The sequence below is a fragment of the Pan paniscus genome, chromosome 1 (genome assembly GCF_029289425.2).
Source record: "Pan paniscus chromosome 1, NHGRI_mPanPan1-v2.0_pri, whole genome shotgun sequence".
NCBI lineage: Eukaryota > Metazoa > Chordata > Mammalia > Primates > Hominidae > Pan > Pan paniscus.
Window position 1 is genome coordinate 221,648,196 of NC_073249.2, and position 25,165 is coordinate 221,673,360.

The 25,165-nt window shown below is 52.8% G+C and overlaps 2 protein-coding genes across 5 annotated transcripts in view; one reads left to right on the forward strand and one right to left on the reverse strand.

Moving 5' to 3' along the window:
• Window positions 1–186: 186 nt before the first annotated feature.
• TAS1R1 (taste 1 receptor member 1) lies at window positions 187–24,166 on the reverse strand. 4 transcript variants are annotated; one of them, XM_055098627.2, is made up of 7 exons: window positions 17,605–18,960; window positions 15,781–15,812; window positions 8,748–9,054; window positions 4,542–5,303; window positions 3,317–3,529; window positions 2,874–2,994; window positions 187–1,290 (listed from the first exon to the last, which is right to left on the reverse strand). In XM_055098627.2, exons 1-7 carry the CDS (start codon window positions 17,605–17,607, stop codon window positions 359–361), a joined length of 2,370 nt encoding a protein of 789 aa, XP_054954602.2. In that variant the 5' UTR covers window positions 17,608–18,960; the 3' UTR covers window positions 187–358. The 4 variants fall into 4 exon arrangements, with proteins under 4 accessions (XP_054954602.2, XP_003822192.4, XP_054954608.2 ...); XM_003822144.5 differs by lacking the exons at window positions 15,781–15,812; window positions 17,605–18,960 and adding an exon at window positions 22,840–24,166; XM_055098633.2 differs by lacking the exon at window positions 17,605–18,960 and having other exon boundaries at window positions 8,748–9,014; window positions 15,781–15,806.
• Window positions 23,811–25,165, forward strand: part of NOL9 (nucleolar protein 9) — a 33,904-nt gene continuing 32,549 nt past the window's right edge. The window contains exon 1 of the mRNA XM_003822145.5: window positions 23,811–24,296. Coding sequence (XP_003822193.1) covers window positions 23,901–24,296 — 396 coding nt within the window. The 5' untranslated portion in view covers window positions 23,811–23,900. The remainder of the gene's footprint in view (window positions 24,297–25,165) is intronic.

Genomic DNA, 25,165 nt, shown 5'->3' on the forward strand with positions numbered 1-25,165 from the left:
CGAGGGCGGGGCCCCGCAGAGAACGGCCAATGGGATGCAGGGACGACGCCTTGCCCTGTTCTTTTGGCGCTGGGCCCGCCTCCGGAGTTGCCTAGCAACGTCAATCTGGGTGGTCAGCCTTTTCCAGGCTCTGGGTTCAGACTTGAATCCGTTACACCTCACACTCTCCCACGACAGGAGACCAGATACGCATTTCACTTCTTTATTGGCAGCCCGGAGCCTGGTCTAGGCTCTCCCAGGCGCTTACACGTCCCAACCCCAGACTGCGATGCCCAAAGACCTCCCGGACACCCCGGCCTGCTCGACCTTCGACCCTCAGGGCAGAGAAGGCTGCCAGCCGTGCCTGCTGACCCACTGGTCAGGTGGAGCCGCAGCGCCTCGTGTAGTCCTGAATGGAGGCCTGGAAGTGCTCTGTGCTGTTGAGGTCTGGGCGGTAGAGGATCACGTAGCACTTAGGCAGAAAATACCCGCCGAAGCCGCTGCTCAGGCTGCTCAGCCCAGCCATCATGTTGGCCGCAGGCAGGTACTTGCCGTCGTAGACGCTGGCCGTGGTGAAGAAGGCGATCCAGGACACGAAGTTGAAGAGCAGGCTGAAGGTGACACATTTGGCCTCGTTGTAGTTCTCTGGCAAGTCCTTGCCCAGGTAGCTGCAGGCAAAGGCACTGATGGAGAGGAGGCCATTGTAGAGGAAGGCCAGTATGAAGCCCAGGGAGTTGGTCTCTGTGCACTCAAGCATCACCAGATGGGGGAAGCGCTGGTATTCCCTAGTGGGCAGTGGGGTCCACACCACCAGCCAAGTTAGACAGATAAGCAGCTGGGCCACTGAGCTGATCATCACAAACAGGCCAGCACCGTGGTTTTGGACCCAGGCGTGGTACAATGTAGGTACCTTGGTGGAAAACTTGAAGATGATGATTAGTTGGAATGAGCGAACTGTCAGGCAGGACAGGAAGATGGTGAAACCAAGGGCAAAGAGGGCCTGGCGCAGCAAGCATGCAGGCCTTGTGGGTTCCCCAAAGAAGCCATAGAGGCTGCCACTACCTGCTGCCAGGGAGCCCAGCATAAGAAAGCACAGGCGGCCCCCTGCTGACCTCACCACAGGGGTGTCTAGGTGCCAGGCAAACAGGCCAGCAGTCCCAAGCAGCAGCAGCAGCAGCAGCGTGTTAGCTGCCAGCAGCACCCAAGAGGTGTGCTCATGCAAAGCCAAAAACACCACAGTGCGCGGGAAGCAGGTCTGGCTTCCCTCAGGTGCCCACTCTTCTTTCCCACAAGGCTGGCATCTGTAGAGGTCTGAAAGGGAAGGCCAAGAAGGTTCCTGAGAGCTAGATGAGCAGAGTAGGAATAGGAAATAGGGGCCTGCAAGATACTGGGAGAATTGTACCAGGGCAGCTAGACTATACTAGGCATAGTGGGATGGGGGTAGCCGGGAGTGGGGCCTGAGGCCACACATTTCCTCAAAATGCCTGTGTTAATTACAGACTCTGGAGACACACAGGTCGGTTCTGTATGGCTCATGATCCCATGAGGGTTTTGCAAACCCTAGGGAGGACCTTAACCTGGTAGCTCTGCCCACATACCAGAGAGGTTACGATCTGATGGGAGCAGCCTGCTCCCAAGGGAGGGCATTGTAACCCCTCTCTCTTGCCAGCATTTCCATGAACCACTTTCCTGAGCTGCTGCTCTGTGGTTTCTCTGAGTCCTGACCCTCTGAGGACAGAAGGGAAGTATTCCTGTCCCTACAGAGATGGTGAAAGGAAAGAATGTGGCCCCTGGACACCAACTAAGGACCTGAGTCCTTAGCTACCTAATTTGCTCTCTGTTCTTGACCTTGCATTTCTGGATGGGGAATGCTGTTTTTTTTCTCTGCTGCAGACACGCTAATATCTGTATTCAGGCCAAGCTGTTCAAGAAGCTAGCTGTCTTTGGCATGGGCAACAGAAGGGACAGTAGGACAAGAGGGCACAAAGGGAACAATAGCTATATTCATTTAGAGAAAGAGGTTGAATTCAGGATACGACTGCTTTTGTAGGAGTTGTGATGACAGCTCTCTAACAGAGGACACACCTCAGTCTAAGGCTTTCAGTTGGCTAATTCTTTCTTTCTTTCTTTCCTTTTGAGACGGAGTTTTTCTCTTGTCGCCCAGGCTGGAGTGCAATGGTGCAATCTCGGCTCACCGCAACCTCCGTCTCCCGGGTTCAAGCGATTCTCCTGCCTCAGCCTCCCGAGTAGCTGGAATTACAGGCACACGCCACAACGCCTGGCTAACTTTTTTTGTATTTTTAGTAGAGATGGGGTTTCACCATGTTGGTCAGGCTGGTCTCGAACTCCTGACCTCAGGTGATCCACCCACCTCGGCCTCCCAAAGTGCTGGGATTACAGGCGTGAGCCACCACGCCCGGCCTCTTTTCCTTTTTTTTTGGGACGAATTCTCGCTCTGTGGTCCAGGCTGGAATGCATCTTGGCTCACTGCAACCTCCGCCTCCTGGGTTCAAGTGATTCTCCTGCCTCAGCCTCCCGAGTAGCTGGGATTACAGGCACGCGCCACCACACCCAGCTAATTTTTTATATTTTTGGTAGAGATGGGGTTTCACCATGTTGGCCAGGCTGGTCTCGAACTCCTGACCTCAAGTGATCCACCCGCCTCAGCCTCCCAAAGTGCTAGGATTACAGGCATGAGCCACCGCACCCAGCGGCTGATTCTCTTGATCAGAATTCTGTCTGGTAGCAGGTGTCCTCCAACCTGAAGCTAACTGGCAGCCCAGTGACTGGGCCTTGGTTCTGGGGCAGGTCACATGGGGCCCAAGGGAGGCCCTCCCTCCACCGTGCAGCCCCCGGGAGTGCTGGGTAGCTCGCCTGCTCCATTGCCCACTCACCACTCTTGTTGAGGAAGGTCCCAGCCCCACAGGGCACACACTCAAAGCAGCAGTGATGGAAACCCGTAACCACTCGCTGGTGCCCTTCAAGACAGTCGCTGGAACACACAGACTTAGGCACCTGTAAGAAGCCAGAGGGGCCACACGTAGGGGCCCAAGTCAAAGGACAGCTCACATGTGGAACAGAAAACAGAATCTCTGTGCATCTGCCCTCAGGGCTCACTCCCAGGGCAGGGCCCCTGGTCGTGTGAACTTCCGCCCCAGGGCATCTGCACACTCGCCTACGGAGTGTCTTCCCTGCTTCCCTGGCCAGGATGGGTAGAGTGGTGGCAGCTGGACCCCTGGGGCCCCCCTCCTGCTCCCTGTACACTGTGTCAGCATCACCCCCAGGCTCTAGGTTGCCCATAAGCCAGTTACGTGGTGAGTAGCCACATCCCCATTACCTGGTTGTCCTTTCCGTGCCACTGGATTTTGGTCTCATTTATGTTTAGCTGAACTGGAGACCATGTGGAGGAACCGAGGACCGTGAAGGTCCACTTGGGTCCATTCCAGTCCCAGGCAATTATGTTATAGCTACTGAGGGGATCTCCGTTGTCATTAAACGCCACAGTGTCCTTGTGTAGAAGGAAATGCACCTTGTGGATCTGCTCCAAAAGCTGAAAGAAACGCGTATCATGAAGCCACCACAGACAGCACAGACCCACATGGTCCCAGAAGCAAGGGCCTGGGGCCTTCCTGGGTTTCCGTCCTGGTGGTTTCAGCCCATCAGGAAGGTCTCGTCCCTTCCTTCTTAGGAAGCCCCTCAATCTTCCCCACCAACCTCCTGAGAGGAGGCCTCTAACAAACACTCCTTTACAGACAGTTTTAGCCCTGGATCTTATCACTTGACACTTCCAAGACACAGTGGGTGAGAGAAGGCAAGGATCAGAGAGAAAGATCTGTCTAAGAGAAGAGAGCTAATGCTTGTAATCCCAGCACTTTGGGAGGCCGAAGCAGGAGGATCACTTGATGCCAGGAGTTCGAGACCAGCCTGGCCAACATGGTGAAACCCCATCTCTACTAAAAATACAAAAATTAGGCCGGGTGCGGTGGCTCACGCCTGTAATCCCAGCACTTTGGGAGGCCGAGGTGGGCGGATGACAAGGTCAGGAGATTGAGACCATCCTGGCTAACATGGTGAAACCCCGTCTCTACTCAAAATACAAAAAAAATTAGCTGGGCGTGGTGGCGGGCGCCCGTGGTCCCAGCTACTTGGGAGGCTGAGGCAAGAGAATGGAGTGAACCTGGGAGGCGGAGCTCACAGTGAGCCAAGATCGCGCCACTGCATTCCAGCCTGGGCAACAGAGCGAGACTCTATCTCAAAAAAAAAAAAAAATTATCCAGGCGTGGTGGTGGGTGCCTGTAATCCCAGCTACTCAGGAGGCCGAGGCAAGAGAATCACTTGAACCCAGGAAGTGGAAGTTGCAGAGAGCCGAGATCGCATCACTACACTGCAGCCTGGGTGACAGAGCCAGACTGTCTCAAAAAACAAAACAAAACAAAACAAAACAACTCAAGTTAGTGGCATTTATCCCCGTTGGCATTTAGAGTGACCAGAGAGTGCCCACTCTGCTCATCTCAGGATTGGCTGTTCTCCCTGACAGGAGGTGCTGGGGTGGGCTCTCTTACCTGCCAGGGGTAGACTCGGCCCCTGGAACAAGCTCCAGAGGCACAGCCCAGGAGCTGGTGGAGGCCATGGGCCACCGCATACACAGCCCGGTACGCGTTGTAGGCAGAACTCATGGAGAAGGCTTTGAGCTTGGGCATCGTGTGTGCCATGAAAGCTTGGCATTCTCTGCAGAGCTGATTGCTGCTGCACCAGGAGCCCTTGTGGCAAGGCCTAGGGGCCTCCTTGTCTGCCCGGGCATAGGCTTCTTCAAACGCCTTCAGGCGAGGGACAGTCCTCTTCTGGATGGCCACGCCCAGCACCATCCCAATGCGCTGGATCCCGGGCACCCCAGTGATGTGCCTGGAGAGGGCCCAGGCTTCTGAGGCGACCCACACCTTGCCAGTCAGGTTGGTCAGCACCACGGACTCGAAAAACACCCTGGCCAACTGCCGGCTGGAAAAAACAACCACGACGGTGGCCCCAGCCTGGGCCAGGTGGCGCATGAGGCACTGCATCCTCTCATCGCCCACCTGGGCAGAGAAGGGCATGATGTCCTTGAAAGCAATGCAGATCCCCTGACCAGTGGCCTGGTTCTCCAGTGCCTGCACCCCTAGCTGCCCATAGTCGTCACTGCTGCCAACCAGAGAGATCCAGGTCCACCCGAACTTCTGCAGCAGCAGCACCATGGTCTCCACCTGGTACTTGTCGTTGGGGATGGTGCGCAGGAAAGAGGGATACTGCCGCTTCACGCTGAGCGTCTCACTGCTGGCCGCATAGCTGATCTGTGGGAGGTCCCGTTCAGCCATTTCAGTCTCCACTGAAGGCCCCCCCAGTGCCTGGCCCTGTGCTGGGTGTGGGGATACAGGGAGCCGGGGGGACCAGGAGAGCACCCCTCATCCTGTGAAACTGACAAATCACCTGCGAAGGCTCCACTGGGGCAGGTTCTGGGGGAGGGGTGGGAATCTGCCTGGGGACAAGGGGTGAGGGGATGCATTCCAAGCAGAGGAGACAAAACCTGCATAGGAGTGAAATAGTCCCGTGTGTTTGGGGACCTTCAGGGACTTCCACTGGAGGCAGTTTGCAAGGAAGAAGAGAAGCATGTGTAGGTCAGGGCAGAAGTTAGGTTAGTGGCCTGTTAGGAACTGGGCCTCACAGGAGGAGGTGAGCAGCTGGTGAGTAAGCGAAGCTTCATCTGTATTTACAGCTGCTCCCCTCCTGTCAGATCAGCAGCAGCATCAGATTCTTGTAGGAGCTTGAACCCTACTGTGAACTGCGCATGCGAGAGATCTAGGTTGCACGCTACTTATGAGAATCTAATGTCTGATGATCTGTCACTGTCTCCCATCACCCCCAGATGGGACCATCTAGTTGTAGGAAAACAAGCTCAGGGCTCCCACTGATTCTACATTATGGTGAGTTGTATAATTATTTTATTATATTAATACATTATGGCCGGGCACAGTGGCTCACACCTGTAATCCCAGCACATTGGGAGGCCGAGGTGGGCGGATCACGAGGTTAGGAGTTTGCGACCAGCCTGGCCAATATGGCAAAACCCCATCTCTACTAAAAAATACACAAATTAGCCGGGCGTGGTGGCAGCGTGCGCCTGTACTCCCAGCTACTTGGGAGGCTGAGGCAGGAGAATTGCTTGAACCCGGGAGGTGGAGGTTGCAGTGAGCCGAGATCACGCCACTGCACTCCAGCCTGGGCGACAGAGCGAAACTCCGTCTCAAACAAACAAACAAATAAATATATATGTATGTATAAAACAATGTAATAATATAAAGTGCACAATAAATGTAATGCACTTGAATCATCCTGAAACCAACCCCTCACACACCCGTCCTTAGAAAAATTGTCTTCCACGAAACCAGTCCCTGATGCCAAAAAGGTTGGGGGCCACTGCTGTAAGCCACAGGGAGTCCCTAAGGATGTCCACAGAGAAGTGCTATGTTCGGACTTGCTTTTTTTCTTTTCTTTCTGAGACAGTCTTGCTCTGTCGCCCAGGATGGAGTGCGGTGGCGTGATCTTGGCTCACTGCAACCCCTGCCTCCTGGGTTCAAGAAATTCTCCTGCCTCAGCCTCCTGAGTAGCTGGGATTACAGGTGCCTGCCACCACGCCTGGCTAATTTTTGCATTTTTAGCAGAGACGGGGTTTCACCACGTTGGCCAGGCTGGTTTCCAACTCCTGACCTCATGAGCTGCCCACCTCAGCCTCCCAAAGTGCTGGGATTACAGGCGTGAGCCCCCGCGCCCGGCGCCCGGCCAGGACTTGCATTTTATGAGCGTATCTCTGACTTCAGTGAGGAATGAGTTAGAAGAAATTTAAGACTAGAATCAGGGGGAAGCCTTAGGACACTGATGGGAGAATCTAGCTGAGGGGTGATGCTGGTCTGAATTCCAGCTGTGGCTGTGGCAGTGGAAAAGGAGGCCAGAAAGGATGAAAGGTGGGGAGCAGGGCAAGGAGGATCGGCAGTGGGCAGGACTCCAGGGTGATGGCCACTCCCTCACTACCCTCCACCAGAGGGTTGGGGCTAATACAGGAAGAAAAGAGGCTTTTGTTGTGTAGGGAGGTAAGGTCAATCTGGGCCTTGCTGGGTCCATGATGTGGCAATGTTGGGCCAGCATCAGGGGCTCAGATCAGAGGGGAGGGGACTGAGAATAGGAGGTTAAACCACGAGCCCACAGCCTGCCTGGGAACTGGAAAAGGGGAGGAGAGGAGGGTGAAGCCTGCTCCGGGGAATCACCTACCTTTTCAGAGGAAGTAGGGCAAAAGGAGAGAAGGGCTGCAAGTGAAAGCCAGGTGGGGGCAGGGGGCTGAGGGGGGCATAAATTCCAAGGAAAGACTCTCATAGGAGGACTGGTCAAAAATGTCACAAAGGGCACGGTGCCTCATGCCTGTAATCTCACCACTTTGGGAGGCCAAGGCAGGTGGATTGCTTGAGCCCAGGAGTTCAAGGCCAGTCTAGGCAACATAGTGAGACCTCTATCTCTACAAAAAATACAAAAATTAGCCAGGCATGGTGGCACATGCCTGTGGACCCAGCTACTTAGGAGTATGAGGTGGGAGGATTGCTTGAGCCTGGGAGACAGTGAGCCAACACTGCGCCACTGCACTCCAGCCTGAGTGTCAGAGTGAGACTGTGTCTCAAAAAAAAAAAAAAAAAAAAAAAATCACAAGTCACCTTAGATAAAGAAGGACTGCAAAGTAGGATTTGGATACCTAGAAGGTGCCCCAGCTCACAGCAAAAGCAAGAGTGGTGGGGACAGAATCGGGCTGAGGGTCAATGAGGGCAGGGAGAGGCCAGCAGGAAACTCCCATGGGAAGGGGCAGGGAGTCAGTGCTCAGGGTAGAGGGCCTGGAGGAGGGAGAGGAATGAGGGCAACCACAGGCCAGGCAGGAACCCATGGGGAAGGATCCATAAGCCAAGGAGGGGCTGTGGTCCAAGGTACAGGGCAAGAATAAGCACAGAGACAGGACTGACATCAGCAAGGTGAGGCATGTCAGCACCTCTGAGCCAGGAGGGAAGAAGGAAAGGCAGGCAGGAGAGACTGGGATGATGTGGAGCAGTCTATGGGGTGGGAAGCAAAGGGTGTCCTTTTTTGGGGGGAGGATGGAGGGGACAAGGTATCACTCTGTCACCCAGGCTGGAATGCAGTGGTGCAATCTCAGCTCACTGCAACCTCCACCTCCCAGGTTCCAGCAATTCTCCTGTCTCAGCCTCCCGAGTAGCTGGGATTACAGGCACACACCACCATTCTCAGCTAACTTTTGTATTTTTAGTAGAGATGGGGTTTCGCCATACTGGCCAGGCTGGTCTCGAACTCCTGGCCTCAAGAGATCTGCCCAGCCTCCCCAAGGGATTACAGGCATGAGCCACAGCGCCCGTCCAGGGTGTCCATTCCTAACAAAGGCAATGGAACCTCTGGAGGGAGGAGGGAAGTGGAGGGCAGCAGGGGTACAGCTGAGTGGCAGTAGTTCCCAAGGAGAATGGGTTTTCCCATGAGAGTGGAGGGAGGGATCTGGAAGCAGCTCTGGAAAGAGAGGAAGGCTGGGGCAGGAACCACGCTGGGCAGGGACCCCTGACTTGTGACTAAAGAGCAGTGACCACCCAAGAGATCCAGGGGGCAGGCAGCCTTGGGGGGACAGCAGCTCTTGCCCACATGCCCCAGCCCAGACTTGCCTGAAGGGAGATGGGCAAAGGTCTGAGGCTCCAGCTTACCATGGGCACCAGGAAAGGGCTCAGCAGGGCGGCTGTGGTGGCAGCACGGTTGGTGCTGTCAGGCCCAATCACTGCCAGCACCGTAGGGGAATAGTGGAGAAGGTCTCCTTGGAGCTCTATGTGGTGTTGCCCTGGCAGGGAGAGCACTCTCAGCGTGGCATACACATTGGCAGAGTCAGAACACACATCATACAGCTGGTACCCCAGGGTGATGTTGGGCAGCAGGGCCGTGGAGTTGTTTATCTCCTCAACCCCAAGCCGCATAGCCTGGAAGAGGTGGTAGCCATGCTCATTGAAGCTACAAGACCTGTGGAGAAAGCCAGTAAGAGACAGCTGAGAAGGACAAGGCCCTGCTGAGACCCTCTGGCCTCCTAGACTCTGAGGCTTGGGAGCAAAGGGAACCTTTGAGGTCATCGGTCCAGTCCCCCAAACCACAACTTCAACAAGGGCTCTGAAGCTCAGTAGGAGGAACAAGCTGGCCCTGATGGAGAAACTTATTAGCACCGAAAAGGTCCTGAAGTCCTGGAGCAGAGAAACCTGCTACATTAGTCAGTGTTTTCCAGAGAGAGAGAGAAAGTGAGAAATTTAGTTTAAGGAATTGGTTCACATTGTGAGGGCTGGCAAGTTCAAATTTTACAGGACAGGCCAGCAGGCTGGACATTCTATAAAGAATTGATGTTACTATGCTCTTCAGTCCTAAGGCGGTCTAGAGGCAGAATTCCCTCAATTCCCTCCTTGTGCAGAAACCTCAGGCTTTTTTTTTTTTTTTTTTTTGAGATGTGTTAGGGACCCAACCCAGCAAAGGCCCTCTGCCAAGGCAGATGTTCCCCTCACCTTGTTTTTCTCCATCCCCTCCTTTTCTCACCACCTGCAGGCCCTCTGCCAAGGCAGATGTTCCCCAGCTGTTGTTTTTTCCCCTAACATCTGCCCATCAACCAGGATGTGGCTCTACCCAGAAACAGCCCCCACTCCCTAAAATATACTTACACCCCATAAGCCTGTAAATTTTGAAAAACTTAAAGAAACTTCCCAAAAGGCAGACGAAAATCCTGCCCAATTCCTTTCCCGCCTTACAGAGTCTCTCCAAAAATATACCTGCATCGACACTGCCTCCCAAGAAGGAACTATTGTTCTTTTTTTTTTTTTTCTTTTTTGAGACGGAGTCTCACACTCTTGCCCAGGCTGGAGTGCAGTGGCGCAATCTCGGCTCACTGCAAGCTCCGCCTCCCGGGTTCACGCCATTCTCCTGTCTCAGCCCCCGGAGTAGCTGGGACTACAGGCACCCGCCACCACGCCCAGCTAATTGTTTTTGTATTTTTTTTTAGTAGAGATGGGGTTTCACCATGTTAGCCAGGATGGTCTCAATATCCTGACCTTGTGATCCGCCCACCTCAGCCTCCCAAAGTGTTGGGATTACAGGCGTGAACCACCGCGCCCGGCTGGAACTATTGTTCTCAATACCTATTTTATCTCCCAATCTGCCCCCAACACCTGGTGTAAACTTAAAAAGGCTGAAGATGGCCCTCAAACCCCACAACAAGACCTCCTTAACCTGGCTTTCAAAGTCTTCAATAATAAGGATGAGCAAAGTAAATTAGATAGAGCCTAAAGAGATCGCGCTAAATACCAACTTCTAGCTGTGGCTATCCGTCAATCTAGCCATAGTACACAAGGGCACAAAAGACCCGATAGCAGTAATCCTCCCGGGCCCTGCTTTAAGTGCGGCAAAGAAGGCTACTGGGCAAAGAAGTCCTAATCCACGAGTGATGAAGAGCACTTGCCCAGTCTGCCAGCAGACAGGCCACTGGAAGTCTGACTGTCGCCTCAACAAATGGACAGAAAAGCCTGCACCTCAGAATCACCTCCCCTTGAGTGAGACAGAAGGTGAAGAATTGCTTACACTCCCGCAGCTCCTTGACCTAGCCGCTGAAGATGGACGAGGCCCAGGGCCCCGGGCCCCAGGCCCCAACTGCCAAACTGCCATCAATGCAGCAGAGCCCAGGGTAACTCTGCTAGTATCAGGTAAGCCGATCTCCTCTTTTTTTTTTTTTTTTTTCTTTGAGACGGAGTCTCACTCTGTCGCCCAGGCTGGAGTGCAGTGGCGCGATCTCCCCTCACTGCAAGCTCCGCCTCCCGGGTTCACGCCATTCTCCTGTCTCAGCCTCCCGAGTAGCTGGGACTACAGGTGCGCACCACCGCGCCTGGCTAATTTTTTGTATTTTTAGTAGAGACGGGGTTTCACCGTGTTAGCCTGGATGGTCTCGATCTCCTGACCTCATGATCCGCCCGTCTCAGCCTCCCAAAGTGCTGGGATTACAGGCGTGAGCCACTGCGCCCAGCCGCCGATCTCCTTTTTAATCAATACCAGGGCCACCTACTCGGCCTTGCCTGAATTCTCACGACCAACTCATCCCTCTCAGTCTCAGTTGTGGGGATTGACAGATTCATCTCGCATCCATGTGCCACCAGACCTCTTACTTGTTCCCTATTCAATACCATTTTCTCATAGTCTTTCTATCATGCTTCATTGACCCATCCCCATTCTAGGCTGAGACCTTTTAGCCAAATTCAAGGCTTGTATCACCTTTTCTTGCCTCCCCCAACCTGAGTCCCTCCTACTCCTCTCTGCCAGTCCAGTCCCTGACCCCTCTCCCCAGCACCCACTTCCCACCTTTCTTGTTAACCCAATAATGTAGGATACCACCATCCCTTCCCTAACTGCTCATCATGACCCCATCAAAATCCAGCTAAAAGGCCGGGCGCGTGGCTCACGCCTGTAATCCCAGCACTTTGGGAGGCCGAGGCGGGCAGATCACGAGGTCAGGAGATCAAGACCATCCTGGCTAACATGGTGAAACCCCGTCTCTACTAAACATACAAAAAATTAGCCAGGCACGGTGGCGGGCACCTGTAGTCCCAGCTACTTGGGAAGCTGAGGCAGGAGAATGGTGTGAACCTAGGAGGTGGAGCTTGCAGTGAGCCGAGATAGCGCCACTGCAGTCTGGCCTGGGCAACAGAGCGAGACTCCATCTCAAGACCCCTCCAAATTCCCCAACATCCCCCAATACCCCATTTCTCTAACCCACCAAAAGGGTCTACAGCCCATCGTAAACAAGCTCTGCTCACGTGGTCTTCTTTGACCAACACACTCTCCTTGTAACACCCCCATCCTCCCCATTAAAAAATCAGATGGCTCATATCGACTGGTTCAAGACCTCCAAGCCATTAATCAGGCAGTCCTCCTATTCACCCTGTAGTCCCTAACCCCTATACACTTCTCTCTCTCATCCCCTCCAGTACCACCCACTACACTGCTATTGACCTAAAAGATGACTTCTTTACCATTCCCCTACATCCTGATTCCCAAAACCTCTTTGCCTTCACCTGGACTGACCCTGACACCCTCCAATCACAGCAACTCATAGGGACTGTCCTTCTCCAAGTCTTCAGGAATGGTCTTCATTTCTTTGGGCAAGTCATAGCCCAAGACCTCACCTCCTTAGACCTTTCCCCCAGCCGTCTTCTTCAATATGTGGATGACCTCCTCCTCTGTAGTCCTTCCCTAGAAGACTCTCAGACTCACACTATTACCCTTTTAAACTTTCTTGCTAACAAAGCATATGGGGTCTCCCCCTCCAAAGCACAACTCTCCACCCCAACAGTAACATACTTAGGAGTCCAACTCTCCCCCAGGGCCCAAGCCATGACCCTGGCATGGGTAGCCTTAATAGACGGCCTACCCCCACCCTCCTCTAAGAGTGAAATTCTCTCTTTCTTAGGAATGCAGGCTTCTTCAGAATATGGATCCCCAACTTTGCCCTCCTAGCCAGCCCCCTCTATGAAGCAGCCAAAGGCTCTCTAAATGGGCCTCTAAATTCTTCTCACAACATAATCCCCAGCTTCCACAAACTTAAAACTGCCCTTGTGAATTGCCTGGACCCAGGAGTCGGAGGTTGCAGTGAGCTGAGGTGGCGCCACTGCACTCCAGCCTGGGCAACAGAGCGAGACTCCGTCTCCAAAAAGAAAACAAACAAACAAAAAAAAACGCCCTTGTAACCACTCCTGCTCTATCTTTGCCTGGCATTTCTCAGCCCTTCACTCTCTACACAGTTGAGAACCATGGAATAGCCCTTGGTGTCCTTGGCCAACAAAAAGGAAGCCCTCCTTCTTTTGCTCCTGTAGCTTACCTTTATAAACAACTATACAATACCACTCGAGGATGGCCAACTTGCCTCAGAGCTCTAGCAGCAGCGGCCACCCTAGCCTTAGAAAGCAAAAACCCAACATTCGGTCAAGACACCACCGACAGCCCACATAATCTATAAGATCTTCTTTCCTCCCGAGCACTAAGTGCCCTTTCTCCATCCCGCATCCAACCACTTCATGCTCTCTTTCTCGAAAACCCTGAGTTCTGTCTCTCCAAAAGTGCTCCCCTTAACCCTGCATCTCTAATTGCAGTATCTTCCTCTCCTCCCACCCCACTCCCGTACTGAGATGCTTAATCACCTGCAGTCTAATTTCCCTAATATCTCCCATGAACCTCTCCTCAATCCTGAAGTTATTCATAGAAATTCTAACATCTCCTCACTAATCCTTCCATATGGGTGCGTGCCCCCTGTACCTACTCCTTCACCCTTATTTCTCCTCCCCCCACTTATTCACCGCACTAAGAGACATAACCTCCAACTGTCGTATATTCTGTTACTTCCTCCCAAGCAGCGCTCCGCTCCCCCCATCCCTACACATCAGCTCAGAGGAACACTCCCAGGGGAGGACTGGCTGGTAGACTTCACCCACTTGCCTCCCGTCAAGAGGACAAAATTTCTTCTTACTCTTATAGACACCTTCTCTGAGCAGGTAGAAGCATTTCTGACCTCTTCAGAAAAGGCTGCAGTAGTCGCCCAAATTCTTATAGCAGATATCATCCCTAGATTTGGTCTCCCTTGCTCCATACAATCAGACAATGGCCCTAGCTTCATCTCCCAAATCACCCAACAGGTTTCTCAGTCCCTCAGCGTCCAGTGGCGCCTCCATATCCCATACTGACCCCAGTCATCAGGAAAAGTTGAAAGGGCAAATGGCATCCTTAAAACTCGGTTAACCAAACTCACTCTTGAAGTCCAGAAACCCTGGACCTCCCTTCTGCCCATAGCCCTAGCCCACACCAGAGCCAGCCCAAAAGCACCCTCCTTCCTCAGTCCATTTGAGTTAACGTATGGACGCCCTTTCCTCTTACAAAACAGGCCCCCTTCTAACTCTCAGCTAGGAGAATACCTCCCAACACTCTCTCTCATCCACCATCTTCTCCACGAACAAGCCGACCAGGCCCTCCCAAAACCCCATGAAGCCTCCACGACCAGACTCTCCTTCTAGGAGAACATGTCTTCTTAAAAACTCTTAACCCAACCAGCCCCAGGTCTAAGTGGGAAGGCCCTTTCCAAGTCATCCTCACAATCCCCACCGCAGCCAAACTCTCAGGACATGCTTCTTGGTACCAACTTTCTAGATTAAAAAGGGCTCCTACGACTAGTCTGCCTACAAGTGACCCACCCGCCACCTTCCGCCGATTCTCCAGTACCCTCCTTGGCCCAACTAAACTCTGCCTCATGCCCGTCCCTAAAGGAGACCCTTAAACAATACCCAGACTCCTCCTTCTCCTCCTGACAATCCCAAGTACATTCCTGATTTCTCTCAAATGCCCTGTTCCTGCCTACCTTGCCACTTCACCGTCTTCATCCTCTCCGTTTGCCAAGACATCTCCTGGTTTCAGCCCCGAATTCCCACTCTCGACTCTCTTTTAGAGTGAATAGATGACCTCCCCTTTCAAGGCACCCTGTGTGACTTTTCCCCAGCTGAAACACACTTATTTACTTTCCTACTTACTCTTTGCCTATCTACCGCTCCTAATCCCTTGGCTGCCCCACGTAGCCACACCTCCCCTTTCCAATAGTACCCAGCTACCTCTACAAGACCCTTAGCTTAACTCCCTCCCCACTAAACCAGTCCAACCCCATCCTAGCAGAAGATTGCTGGCTCTTTATCTCCCTATCAACTACCACCTATGTTGCCACCCCTATTCCCTCAAAAGACTGAGTTCTTACTAAGTTAAACTGTCACCCCCGTTATGAAGGAAAAAGCCCCTTACAACTTTTAGACATGCAATCATTGGCTAAATTTTCTATCATAGATACAACAGAAAACACTCTGACACGGCGCATAGTACAACTTTTACGCTCCTGTATCTCCAGTCTTACCCAATATACAAGTAATGACAAGCCCATTCACGGCCCTGTGGCCGCCGGCACCGGTCTGACTTTCCAAGCCCCTGTGTGTATCCAATGCAACCTGCCCTCAGGTCTGACTTTAGGTCACCTACTGTCCCATCAATGTAACCATACCTTACAGCTTCAAGCCCCAAATGACCACCAAAATTTTAAGGTCACCCAAACGGCCCAATTTAAACAACTCATCCACTTTTCAGGACCCCTAAAAGTCACCACCAGCTCTTTACTAAACAATCAAGATTTTGTAATGGCAGACATACAGGCTGTATGGCCATTCACCCATGGGCCTCTTGCAGCACAGCTCCCCTCCCTGCCAAATGCCTCCTTATACCCTCTTTCAATTACTCTTCCAAATGGCTCCTGGTAGACACAAAACGATTCTTGCTCCAGTGGGAGAATAAAACACGAGGAGCCTCTCCAATTATCCCTGCAACTCCTTTTCAGCCACTCACTGGAGCCGCCTTAGCAAGCACCCTAGGCAGGTAGGAGGATGAAAACAATAAACTCACGTGCTTTTTCAGTATACATAACCAGTTCTCTCTGCCCCGCCAAGGTACATTTTTCTTGTGTGGAACCTCAACCTATGTCTGCTTCCCTACCAATTGGACCGGCACCTGCACCCCAGTCTTCTTAAGCCCCAAAATTGACATTGCCCCTGGAAATCAGAGTTTACCAATCCCTATTAAAGCTCAAGTCCGTCAACGCAGAGCCGTACAGCTAACACCCCTGCTTATAGGACTAGGAATTACCACTGCAACAGGAAGAAGGATAGCAGGCTTGTCTGTTGGGAGAAAAGCTGAGTGTTGGGAGAGGAGCTGAGGCAGGGTTTGCATGTCTGACATAATGTAAAAGAGTCTTGGAACATGCCCAGGGTCCAGGGTCTAAAACCCCCATGGCCTGGGCAGGCGCGGTGGCTCATGCCTGTAATCCCAGCACTTTGGGAGGCCGAGGCGAGTGGATCACAAGGTCGGGAGATTGAGACCATCCTGGCTAACATGGTGAAACCCCATCTCTACTAAAAATACAAAAAATTAGCCGGGCGTGGTGGCAGTCGCCTGTAGTCCCAGCTACTTGGGAGGCTGAGGCAGGAGAATGATGTGAACCTGGGAGGCAGAGGGTGCAGTGAGCCGAGATCTCTGCATTACACTCTAGCCTGGGCAACAGAGTGAGACTCAGTCTCAAAAACAAACACAAAAACCCTCCTGGCCTTTGGAGTGTGTCTAGACTTGCTGGCTCCTTGCTTCTAGCACTCCCATTATCTCAAGTAGCCATATGTTTCAAAGAAAATGCTAAACCGGCACAGCTGCAGCTCAGTCACTTGATACAGCACTTCCTTTCAACCCCCACATCCTCACCACCTGTTTCTTTGTTTGATCACCAATAAATAATGTGGGCTCCCAGAGCTGGGAGCCTTCGCAGCCTCCATACTAGAGTTGGCCCCCTGGTCCCACTTTCTCTTTTGTCTTTTCTTACTCCTTTAACTCCACTGGACCTCGTAGCCCCCACGGCCTGGTGTTGGGCCTGATCACCCCAACCCTTGTCCACCTCTCTGTCCTACTATCACGGTCTCTCAAAAGATCTCTTGGACAGCCTATAAGACAGCTGAATCCATCCTTACTCTCCAATCCCAAATAGACTTTTTTTTTTTTTTTTTTTTTGAGACGGAATCTCGTTCTGTTGCCCAAGCTGGAGTGCGGTGGCGCGAGCTGGGCTCCCTGCAAGCTCCGCCTCCCAGATTCAGGCTATTCTCCTGCCTCAGCCTCCCAAGTAGCTGGGACCACAGGCACCGCCCACCACCATGCCCAGCTAATTTTTTTGTATTTTTAGTAGACATGGGGCTTCACTGTATTAGCCAGGATGGTCTTGATCTCCTGACCTCATGATCGGCCCGCCTCAGCCTCCCAAAGTGCCGGGATTACAGGCGTGAGCTACCGTGCCCGGCCCCAGATAGACTCTTTAGCAGCAGGGTCACTTCAAAACTGTTGAGGTTTAGATCTCCTCACTGCCGAAAAAGGTGGACTGCGCATCTTCTTAGGAGAAGAGTGCTGTTTCTATACTGACCAGTCAGGACTAGTACGAGATGCTGCCCAACGGTTAAATGAAAGGGCTTCTGAAATCAGGCAGCACCTTTCAGACTCCTGGCCCCAGTAGTTTTGTAACCCCTAGGCACCCTGGCTAATGCCCCTCCTAGGCCCTGCCATAACCCATTTTCTCCTTTTAGCATTTGGCCCTTGCCTCCTACATCTCCTTACCCAGTTTTTACAGGACCATATTAGAGCCTTCACCCATGGGACAGTACAAGACATGATGCTACTTCAAGAACAACCGTCCCAACCCCACAGCCTTTCTCCATAAACATCGTCCCTCTTTTTTTTTTTTTTTTTTTGAGACAGAGTCTTCCGACTCTGTCGCCCAAGCTGGAGTGCAGTGGCACGATCTCGGCTCACTGCAAGCTCTGCCTCCTGGGTTCACGCCATTCTCCTGTCTCAGCCTCCCGAGTAGCTGGGACTACAGGCGCCTGCCACCACGCCCAGCTAATTTTTTTTGTATTTTTTGTAGAGACGGGGTTTCACCATGTTAGCCAGGATGGTCTTGATCTCCTGACCTCGTGATCCGCCCACCTCAGCCTCCCAAAGTGCTGGGATTACAGGCGTGAGCCAACATGCCCGGCCAACATCGCCCCTCTTTAGCTAGAAGCAGTCAGAAGGCAATGACACCCCCTCTCTATTACCTATTAAAGGATGGAATGTTAGGGACCCAACCCGGCAAAGGCCCACCGCCAAGGCGGATGTTTTCCCCACCCCTTGTTTTTCTCTGTCCCCTCTTTTTTTCACCACCTGCAGGCCCTCCGCCAAGGCAGATGTTCCCCAGCTGTTGTTTTGCCCATCGACCAGGAAGTGGGTTTACCCAGAAACAGCCCCTAGGAGCCCCTGCTCCCTCCCTAAAATACACTTATACCCCCTAGTCTGTAAGCCTGGGCTGCTGCCTCCTCTGATTGCTGTGGAGCAGCCCAGCAGGTTAATAAACGCTTGCCTGACTTTGGGTCTGCTTGTTCTTTCTCTCGGCTAACCTTACAAGATGGAGTTTCGCTCTTGTTGCCCAGGCTAGAGTACAACGGCATGATCTCGGCTTACCGCAACCTGTGCCTCCTGGGTTCAAGCGATTCTCCTGCCTCAGCCTCCCAAGTAGCTGGGATTACAGGCATACGCCACCATGCCCGGCTAATTTTATATATTTAGTAGAGAGGGGGGTTTCTCTATGTTGGTCAGGCTGGTCTTGAACTCCTGACCTCAGGTGATCCGCCCGCCTTGGCCTCCCAAAGTGCTGGGATTACAGTGAGCCATTTGCACCCGGCTTTTTTTTTTTTTTTTTTTTTTGAGACGGAGATTCACTCTTGTTGCCTTGTTGTCCAGGCTGGAGTATAATGGCAGGATCTCGGCTCATTGCAACCTCCACCCACCAGGTTCAAGTGATTCTCCTGCCTCAGCCTCCAGAGTACCTGGGATTGCAGGTGTGCACCCACACGTCCAGCTCATTTTCGTACTTTTAGTAGAGACGGGGTTTCACACGTTGACCAGGCTGGTCTTGAACTCCTGACCTCAGGTGATCCACCCGCTTCAGCCCAGGTGATCCACCCGCTTCAGCCTCCCAAAGTACTAGGATTACAGGCGTGAACCACCTCGCCCGGCCAAAACCTCAGGCTTTTTTTTTTTGAGAGGGAGTCTCGCTCTGTCGCCCAGGCTGGAGTGCAATGGTGTGATCTCTGCTCACTGCAACCTCCACCTCCAAGGTTCAAGCAATTATCCTTCCTCAGCCTCCCAAGTAACTGGGATTACAGGCACCTACCACCACGCCCAGCTAATTTTTTTGTATTTTAGTAGAGACAGGGTTTCACTGTGTTGCCCAGGCTGGTCTCGAACTGCTGAGCTCAGGCAATCCACCCGCCTCAGCCTCCCAAAGTGCTTGGATTACAGGCGTGAGTCACTATGCCCAGCTCAGGTCTGTTGATTTAAATGTTTACTACATCTAAAAAATAGCTTCAGGCTGGGCACGGCGGCTCATGCCTGTAATCCCAGCACTTTGGGAGGCTGAGGTGGGTGGATCACTTGAGGCCAGATGTTCGAGAGCAGCCTGGCCAACATAGTGAAACCCTGTCTTTATTAAAAGTACAAAAATTGGGGCCGGGCGTGGCAGCTCACGCCTGTAATCCCAGCACTTTGGGAGGCTGAGGCGGGTGGATCACGAGGTCAGGAGATTGAGACCATCCTGGCTAACATGGTGAAACCCCGTCTCTGCTAAAAAAAATACAAAGAATTAGCTGGGCGTGGTGGCGGGCGCCTGTAGTCCCAGGTATTCCGGAGGCTGACGCAGGAGAATGATGTGAAACCAGGAGGCGGAGCTTGCAGTGAGCCGAGATCGCGCCACTGCACTCCAGCCTGGGCGACAGAGCGAGACTCCATCTCAAAAAAAAAAAAAAAACAAAAAAACAAAAATTAACCAGGCATGCTGGCACATGTCTGTGATCCCAGCTACTTGGGAGGCTGAGGCAGGAGGATTGCCTGAATCTGGGAGGCAGAGGTTGCAGTGAGCCGAGATCGCACCAGTTGGCTCCAGGCTGGACGACGGAGGGAGACTGTCTCAAAATAATTTTTTTTTTTTAGACTGAGTCTCGCTGGAGACTCTAGCCCAGGCTGGAGTGCACGATCTCGGCTCACTGCAACCTCTGCCACCCCGGTTCAAGTGATTCTTGTGCCTCAGCCTCCCAAGTAGCCAGGATTACAGGCACCAGCCACTAAGCCTGGCTAATTTTTGTATTTTTAGTAGAGGCGGGGTTTCACCATGTTGGCCAGGCTGGTCTGGAACTCCCAACCTCAAGTGATCTGCCTCCCTTGGCCTCCCAAAGTGCTGGGATGACAGGCATGAACCACCACGTTCGGCCAAAATAAATAAATTAAAAATACCTTCATGGCAACAGCTGGACTAATGTTTGACTACACAACTCTCGGCACTATAGCCTAGACAATCTGACACGCAAAATTCACCACCACTGCTCACACCTGTAATCTTAGCTCTTTGGGAGGCCTAGCACTGTGAGAGGACTGCTTGAGCTCAAGAATTTGAGACCAGCTTGGGCAATGTAGTGAGACCCTGTCTCTATAAAAAATTTAAAAAATTAGCGGTAAGTGTTGGCATATGCCTGTAGTTCCAGCTAGTAAGGAGGCTAGGGCCTCACTGAGGCCCAAGCAAAGCTGCAGTGAGCTATGATTATACCACTGGACTCCAGTATGAGCAAAAGAGGAAGACCGTGTCTCAGAAAAAAAAAAAAAACAACAACAACTAACCACTACACCTGCTTAACCTTGTTTAATTAGCGCTTCTCACCAGGACACTTACGAATGTGTTGAGGGCCTATATGCCTTATCACCCCTACTTCGGGAACTCCTGTCTGGAGCCCACCAGGAATGAGCCAGGGACAGGATTCAGCCCCGTTTAAAGAGCAGGCTAAGCCAGGTACAGTGGCCCATGCCTGTAGTCCTAGCTACTCAGGAGGCTGAGGATGGAGGATTGCTTGATCCCAGGAGGTGGAGACTAGCCTGGACAACATAGTGAGATCCCAGCTCAAAAAAACTTTTTTGTAATGGCTGGCACAGTGGCTCACCTAGAATCCCAATGCTGTGGGAGGCCCAGGCAGGAGAATCACTTGAGACCAGGAGTTTGAGACCAGCCTGAGCAACACAGTGAGACCACCTTCTCCACAAAAAATTAAAAAATTAGCCAGGAGTGGTGGTGCATGCCTGTAGTCCCAGCTACTTGGGAGGCTGGGGCAGGAGAATCACTTGAGCTTCAATGAGGCCCAAGTAAGGCTGCAGTGAGCTATGATTGCACCACTACACTCCAGCATGGGGGAAACAGCAAGACCTCATCTCTATAAATAAACAAATAAACAAACAAATACATAAAGTGTGCTAGCCTGTTCCATTTTCCAGCCTCTTGCTTATTAGAAGGTCTTCCATGGTTTCTACCACTTCTGTCCCGAGTCTCTCAAAGGAGGGTTCGTGCCTCCTGCCTGAGACAATTCTTCAGGTATCTGAAGCCAGTTTTCATGTCTTCCCTCCTCCTGCTCTACCCAATCTCTCTTCCCAGCCCATTCTCTTTATCTCTTTATCCAGGTTTCTAGCTGTAGCCCTTCGAGTAGGTCGTCATACACTAGATTTCCAGAAACTTCTTCCTGAGCCAACCATCTCGTGTGCTTCATGGGTAGGACATCCTGCAGCCAAGCCTCGGCAGCATTCTTGGGCCTCTGGGTCTGTGACTTCCACAGTCTGCAAGCAACTGTCTACGTCTTTTTTTTTTTTTTTTTTTGAGATGGAGCCTCGCTCTGTCGCCCGGGTTGGAATGCAATGGTGTGATCTTGGCTCACTGCAACCTCCACCTCCGGGTTCATGCGATTCTCCTGCCTCAGGCTCCTGAGTAGCTGGGATTATAGGTGCACACCACCACACCCAGCTAATTTGTTGTATTTTATGTAGAGACAGGGTTTCACTATGTTGGCCAGACTGATCTCGAACTCCTGACCTCGTGATCCGCCTGTCTCAGCCTCCCAAACTGCTGGGATTACAGGCGTGAGCCACTGTGCTCGGCTGCAACTGTCTTCTTTAAAAGAAAAGCAGGCTGGGCGCGGTGGCTCAAGCCTATAATCCCAGCACTTTGGGAGGCCGAGGTGGGCGGATCACCTGAGGTCGGGAGTTGGAGACCAGCCTGACCAACATGGTGAAACCCCTGTCTCTACGAAAAATACAAAAATTAGCTGGGTATGGTGACACATGCCTATAATTCCAGCTACTCCCGAGGCTAAGGCATGAGAATCACTTGAGCCCAGGAGGAGGAGGTTGCAGTGAGTCAAGATTATGCCACTGCACTCCAGCCTGGATGACAGACTGAGTCTCCATCTCAAAAAAAATATATATATATATATATAGATAGATAGATAGATATAAATAAAAGAAAAGCAGTAGTTTCCCTCTACCTAGATTGTTGACTTCATGATGGCACCGGCACCAACCTAATTTATATTTGTCAAGCTCCTAAAGCATCTAATGGGATGTGTCTTCCCTTCCCACCCCATGAAGAACCATGGAGAATCATACTTGTCATCTGGGACTCTAGGGAACTTTGAACATGGGTAGGAGTGGAGAGAAGATAGAAGAGGGAAAAAGCGGCTGAGCGCGGTGGCTCACGCCTGTAATCCCAGCACTTTGGGAGGCCGAGGCGGGAGGATCACGAGGTCAGGAGATGGAGACCATCCTGGCTAACACGGCGAAACCCCGTCTCTACTAAAAATACAAAACATTAGCTGGGCGCAGTGGCGGGCGCCTGTAGTCCCAGCTACTCGGGAGGCTGAGGCAGGAGAATGGCGTGAACCTGGAAGGCGGAGCTTGCAGTGAGCTGAGATCGCGCCACTGCAGTCCCACCTGGGTGAAAGAGCGAGACTCCGTCTCAAAAAAAGAAGAGGGAAAAAGCTGCCCTTGCTTAGGCCTGGCCACCTAGGTATGGTACAAAGCCAAGAACCAATTTCAATGAAGTTACAATACAACACATTCTAACAGCAAGGGTGAAATAATTGGAAACTGGCCGAAGTGTCTAGGAAGGTCTAGTCAGCACTTAGGTGGCAAGTGGATTGATGAACAAGGCCTGGGGACAGTTCAAGGGGCAAAGGCAGAGGCAAGGTCCTGTTTGGAGGATGGCAGCCAGAGGGGCCCTATAGCCAGGGGTCCCACTAAGTGTGGCTCTGCTGGCCCCTCACTCACCTGTCACACAGGGTCACCTCGGGTCTGTGCCTCACCTGCAGACAGCCAGAATGGAGAGGGAACAGGCCTGCCAGGAGGTAATCTCCGGGGAGGGTGAAGTCAGGAGAAGACTCCGTGCTATGGCAGGCAAAGGCCCAGCAGCAGGAAATGAGAAGCTGCAGGCCGACCAGGCGAGCCTTGCAGAGCAGCATGCTGGCCAGATGCCCGCGCCTGGCATGGCCAAGGAGTGGCCTCTAAGGAGGCCAGTTGCTTAAATAGAAGGCAGCTGCCGGATGCTTCCTAACTTCAGGCCCCCAAAAGGGGTGGGACTGGAGCCCAGTGGCTAAAGCAGGACTGTTTGCCTTGACATTCCGGGCCTGCGGTCCCACTCAGGAACTGGGCAGGACGAAGGCACAGATGCAAACCAGGTGGCACCCAGTGACCCTTCCTCTGGACGGTTGTGGGTTCTGTCCACGCTCTGTGACTTCACCTGGCTTAGAAAAGGAGCTCTGGCATTTTGGGGCGAGGTGGGAGGCTGGAACACAACTTCTCCGGGTGTTGCGAGGTTTCAGAACTTTTTACCTGGGCCTCAGTTTACTAAATGAGACACAGCTTTGAGTCGACACCCCCCTGCCCCAGTCTCCAGTTTTCTGACATTAAGATTCTGAGCAAATTGTCATATACTTTCGCCTTGTTACCCAGGGTTGCTCACTTCGAAACAAATGCATGCAAACCGAAGGTATGCAAATAGACATGTTTTGTTTAAACTGCCAATCCTAAAGCTTTTTCTGCAGGAGAAAAAAAAATCCCGGTGTTTTTCCGGAGAGGTGGCCCATGGCTGGTCGCGAGGTTTCTGGCTTTCTCTCTCCGGCCGGCTGGGGTAGGGAATTTGCGTAATGTAAATGGAGTCCTCCGTGGAGCCCCTCGACCAGATCGGAAGGAACCTCCTAGTGTGCTTCCGGAGGGTGCCGGCAGAGGGCGCCGGCGGCTCCGAGGCCCCTCCTTTCGGCAGCTGGGAGGGCAGCGGGGCGGACCTACGGGATCTCGCGAGATTCTCGCGCGGTAGGCCCTGAGGATCCAGCATGGCGGACTCGGGGGTGCTGTTAAAGCGGGGTTCCTGCCGTTCCACTTGGCTGCGGGTCCGCAAGGCCCGGCCCCAGCTCATCCTCAGCCGCCGGCCCCGCCGCCGGCTCGGGAGCCTGCGCTGGTGCGGTCGGCGGCGCCTACGGCGGCGGTTACTGCAAGCCCAGGCAGCCGGCGTGGACTGGAGGGAGGGAGCCCGCCAGGTGTCGCGCGCGGCGGCGGCCCGGAGACCCAACACCGCGACCCCCAGCCCGATCCCTAGCCCGACCCCGGCCTCCGAACCCGAATCCGAACCCGAATTCGAATCCGCCTCGAGTTGCCACCGGCCTCTCCTCATCCCACCGGTGCGGCCCGTGGGCCCCGGCCGCGCGTTGCTGCTGCTGCCGGTCGAGCAGGTAGGTGGGGGGCGCCGGTAGTAGTCCCCGAGGGCAGGGAGGGCTGGAGAGGCAGCCCCGGGAGAGCTGCAGGGTAGGAGAGGACCGTGGTCCCCCGGGCCTGTTCTCTGGCTGCCAGTCGGATTCAAGTCCATCCTCTTGATGGTTGGTGGCAACTAGGCTCCCCTGAGCAGCAGGGTAACAGGTACCTGCTAAGGGGTCCCTAGGCCTTACGAGCTAAAGGGACTTTATTTTGTTTTGTTTTCTTTCTTTCTTTTTCTTTTTGAGACAGAGTCTCACTCTGTCCCCCAGGCTGGAGTGCAGTGGCGCAATCTCGGCTCACTGCAACCTCCGCATCCCGGGTTGAAGCGATTCCCCTGCCTCAGCCTCCGGAGTAGTTGGGACTACAGGTGCGTGCCACCTCGCCCGGCTATATTTTTTGTATTTTTAGTAGAAACGGGGTTTCGCCATGTTAGCCAGGATAGTCTCGATCTCCTGACCTTGTGATCCACCTGCCTCGGCCTCTCAAAGTGCTGGGATTACAGGTGTGAACCACCGCACCTGGAACCCTGAAAGGGATTTTAATAGTTTAAAAAAAAAAAAGGTTGCAATTACTGAGAGCTCAGAAATTCCAGGATTTAAGGGTTCCAAGTGTTTAGGCTTTGAACCCATTTAAACATCCAGCTCTCTTATGGAGTAGTTGTCCCTCTCTCTAAGTGTTTACAGACGAAGAGACTGAGGTTGGGTAACTTACACAGTAGAGGGAGAGCTAGGAGTCGAACTCAGGCAGCCTGATTCTTAACGTGGATGCCATTCCTGGAGATTCCCTGTCTAATGCAGGAGGGAAGGTAAAACCCAGAAAGTTCTGGAAGAGACTTGGCAAGCTGTGG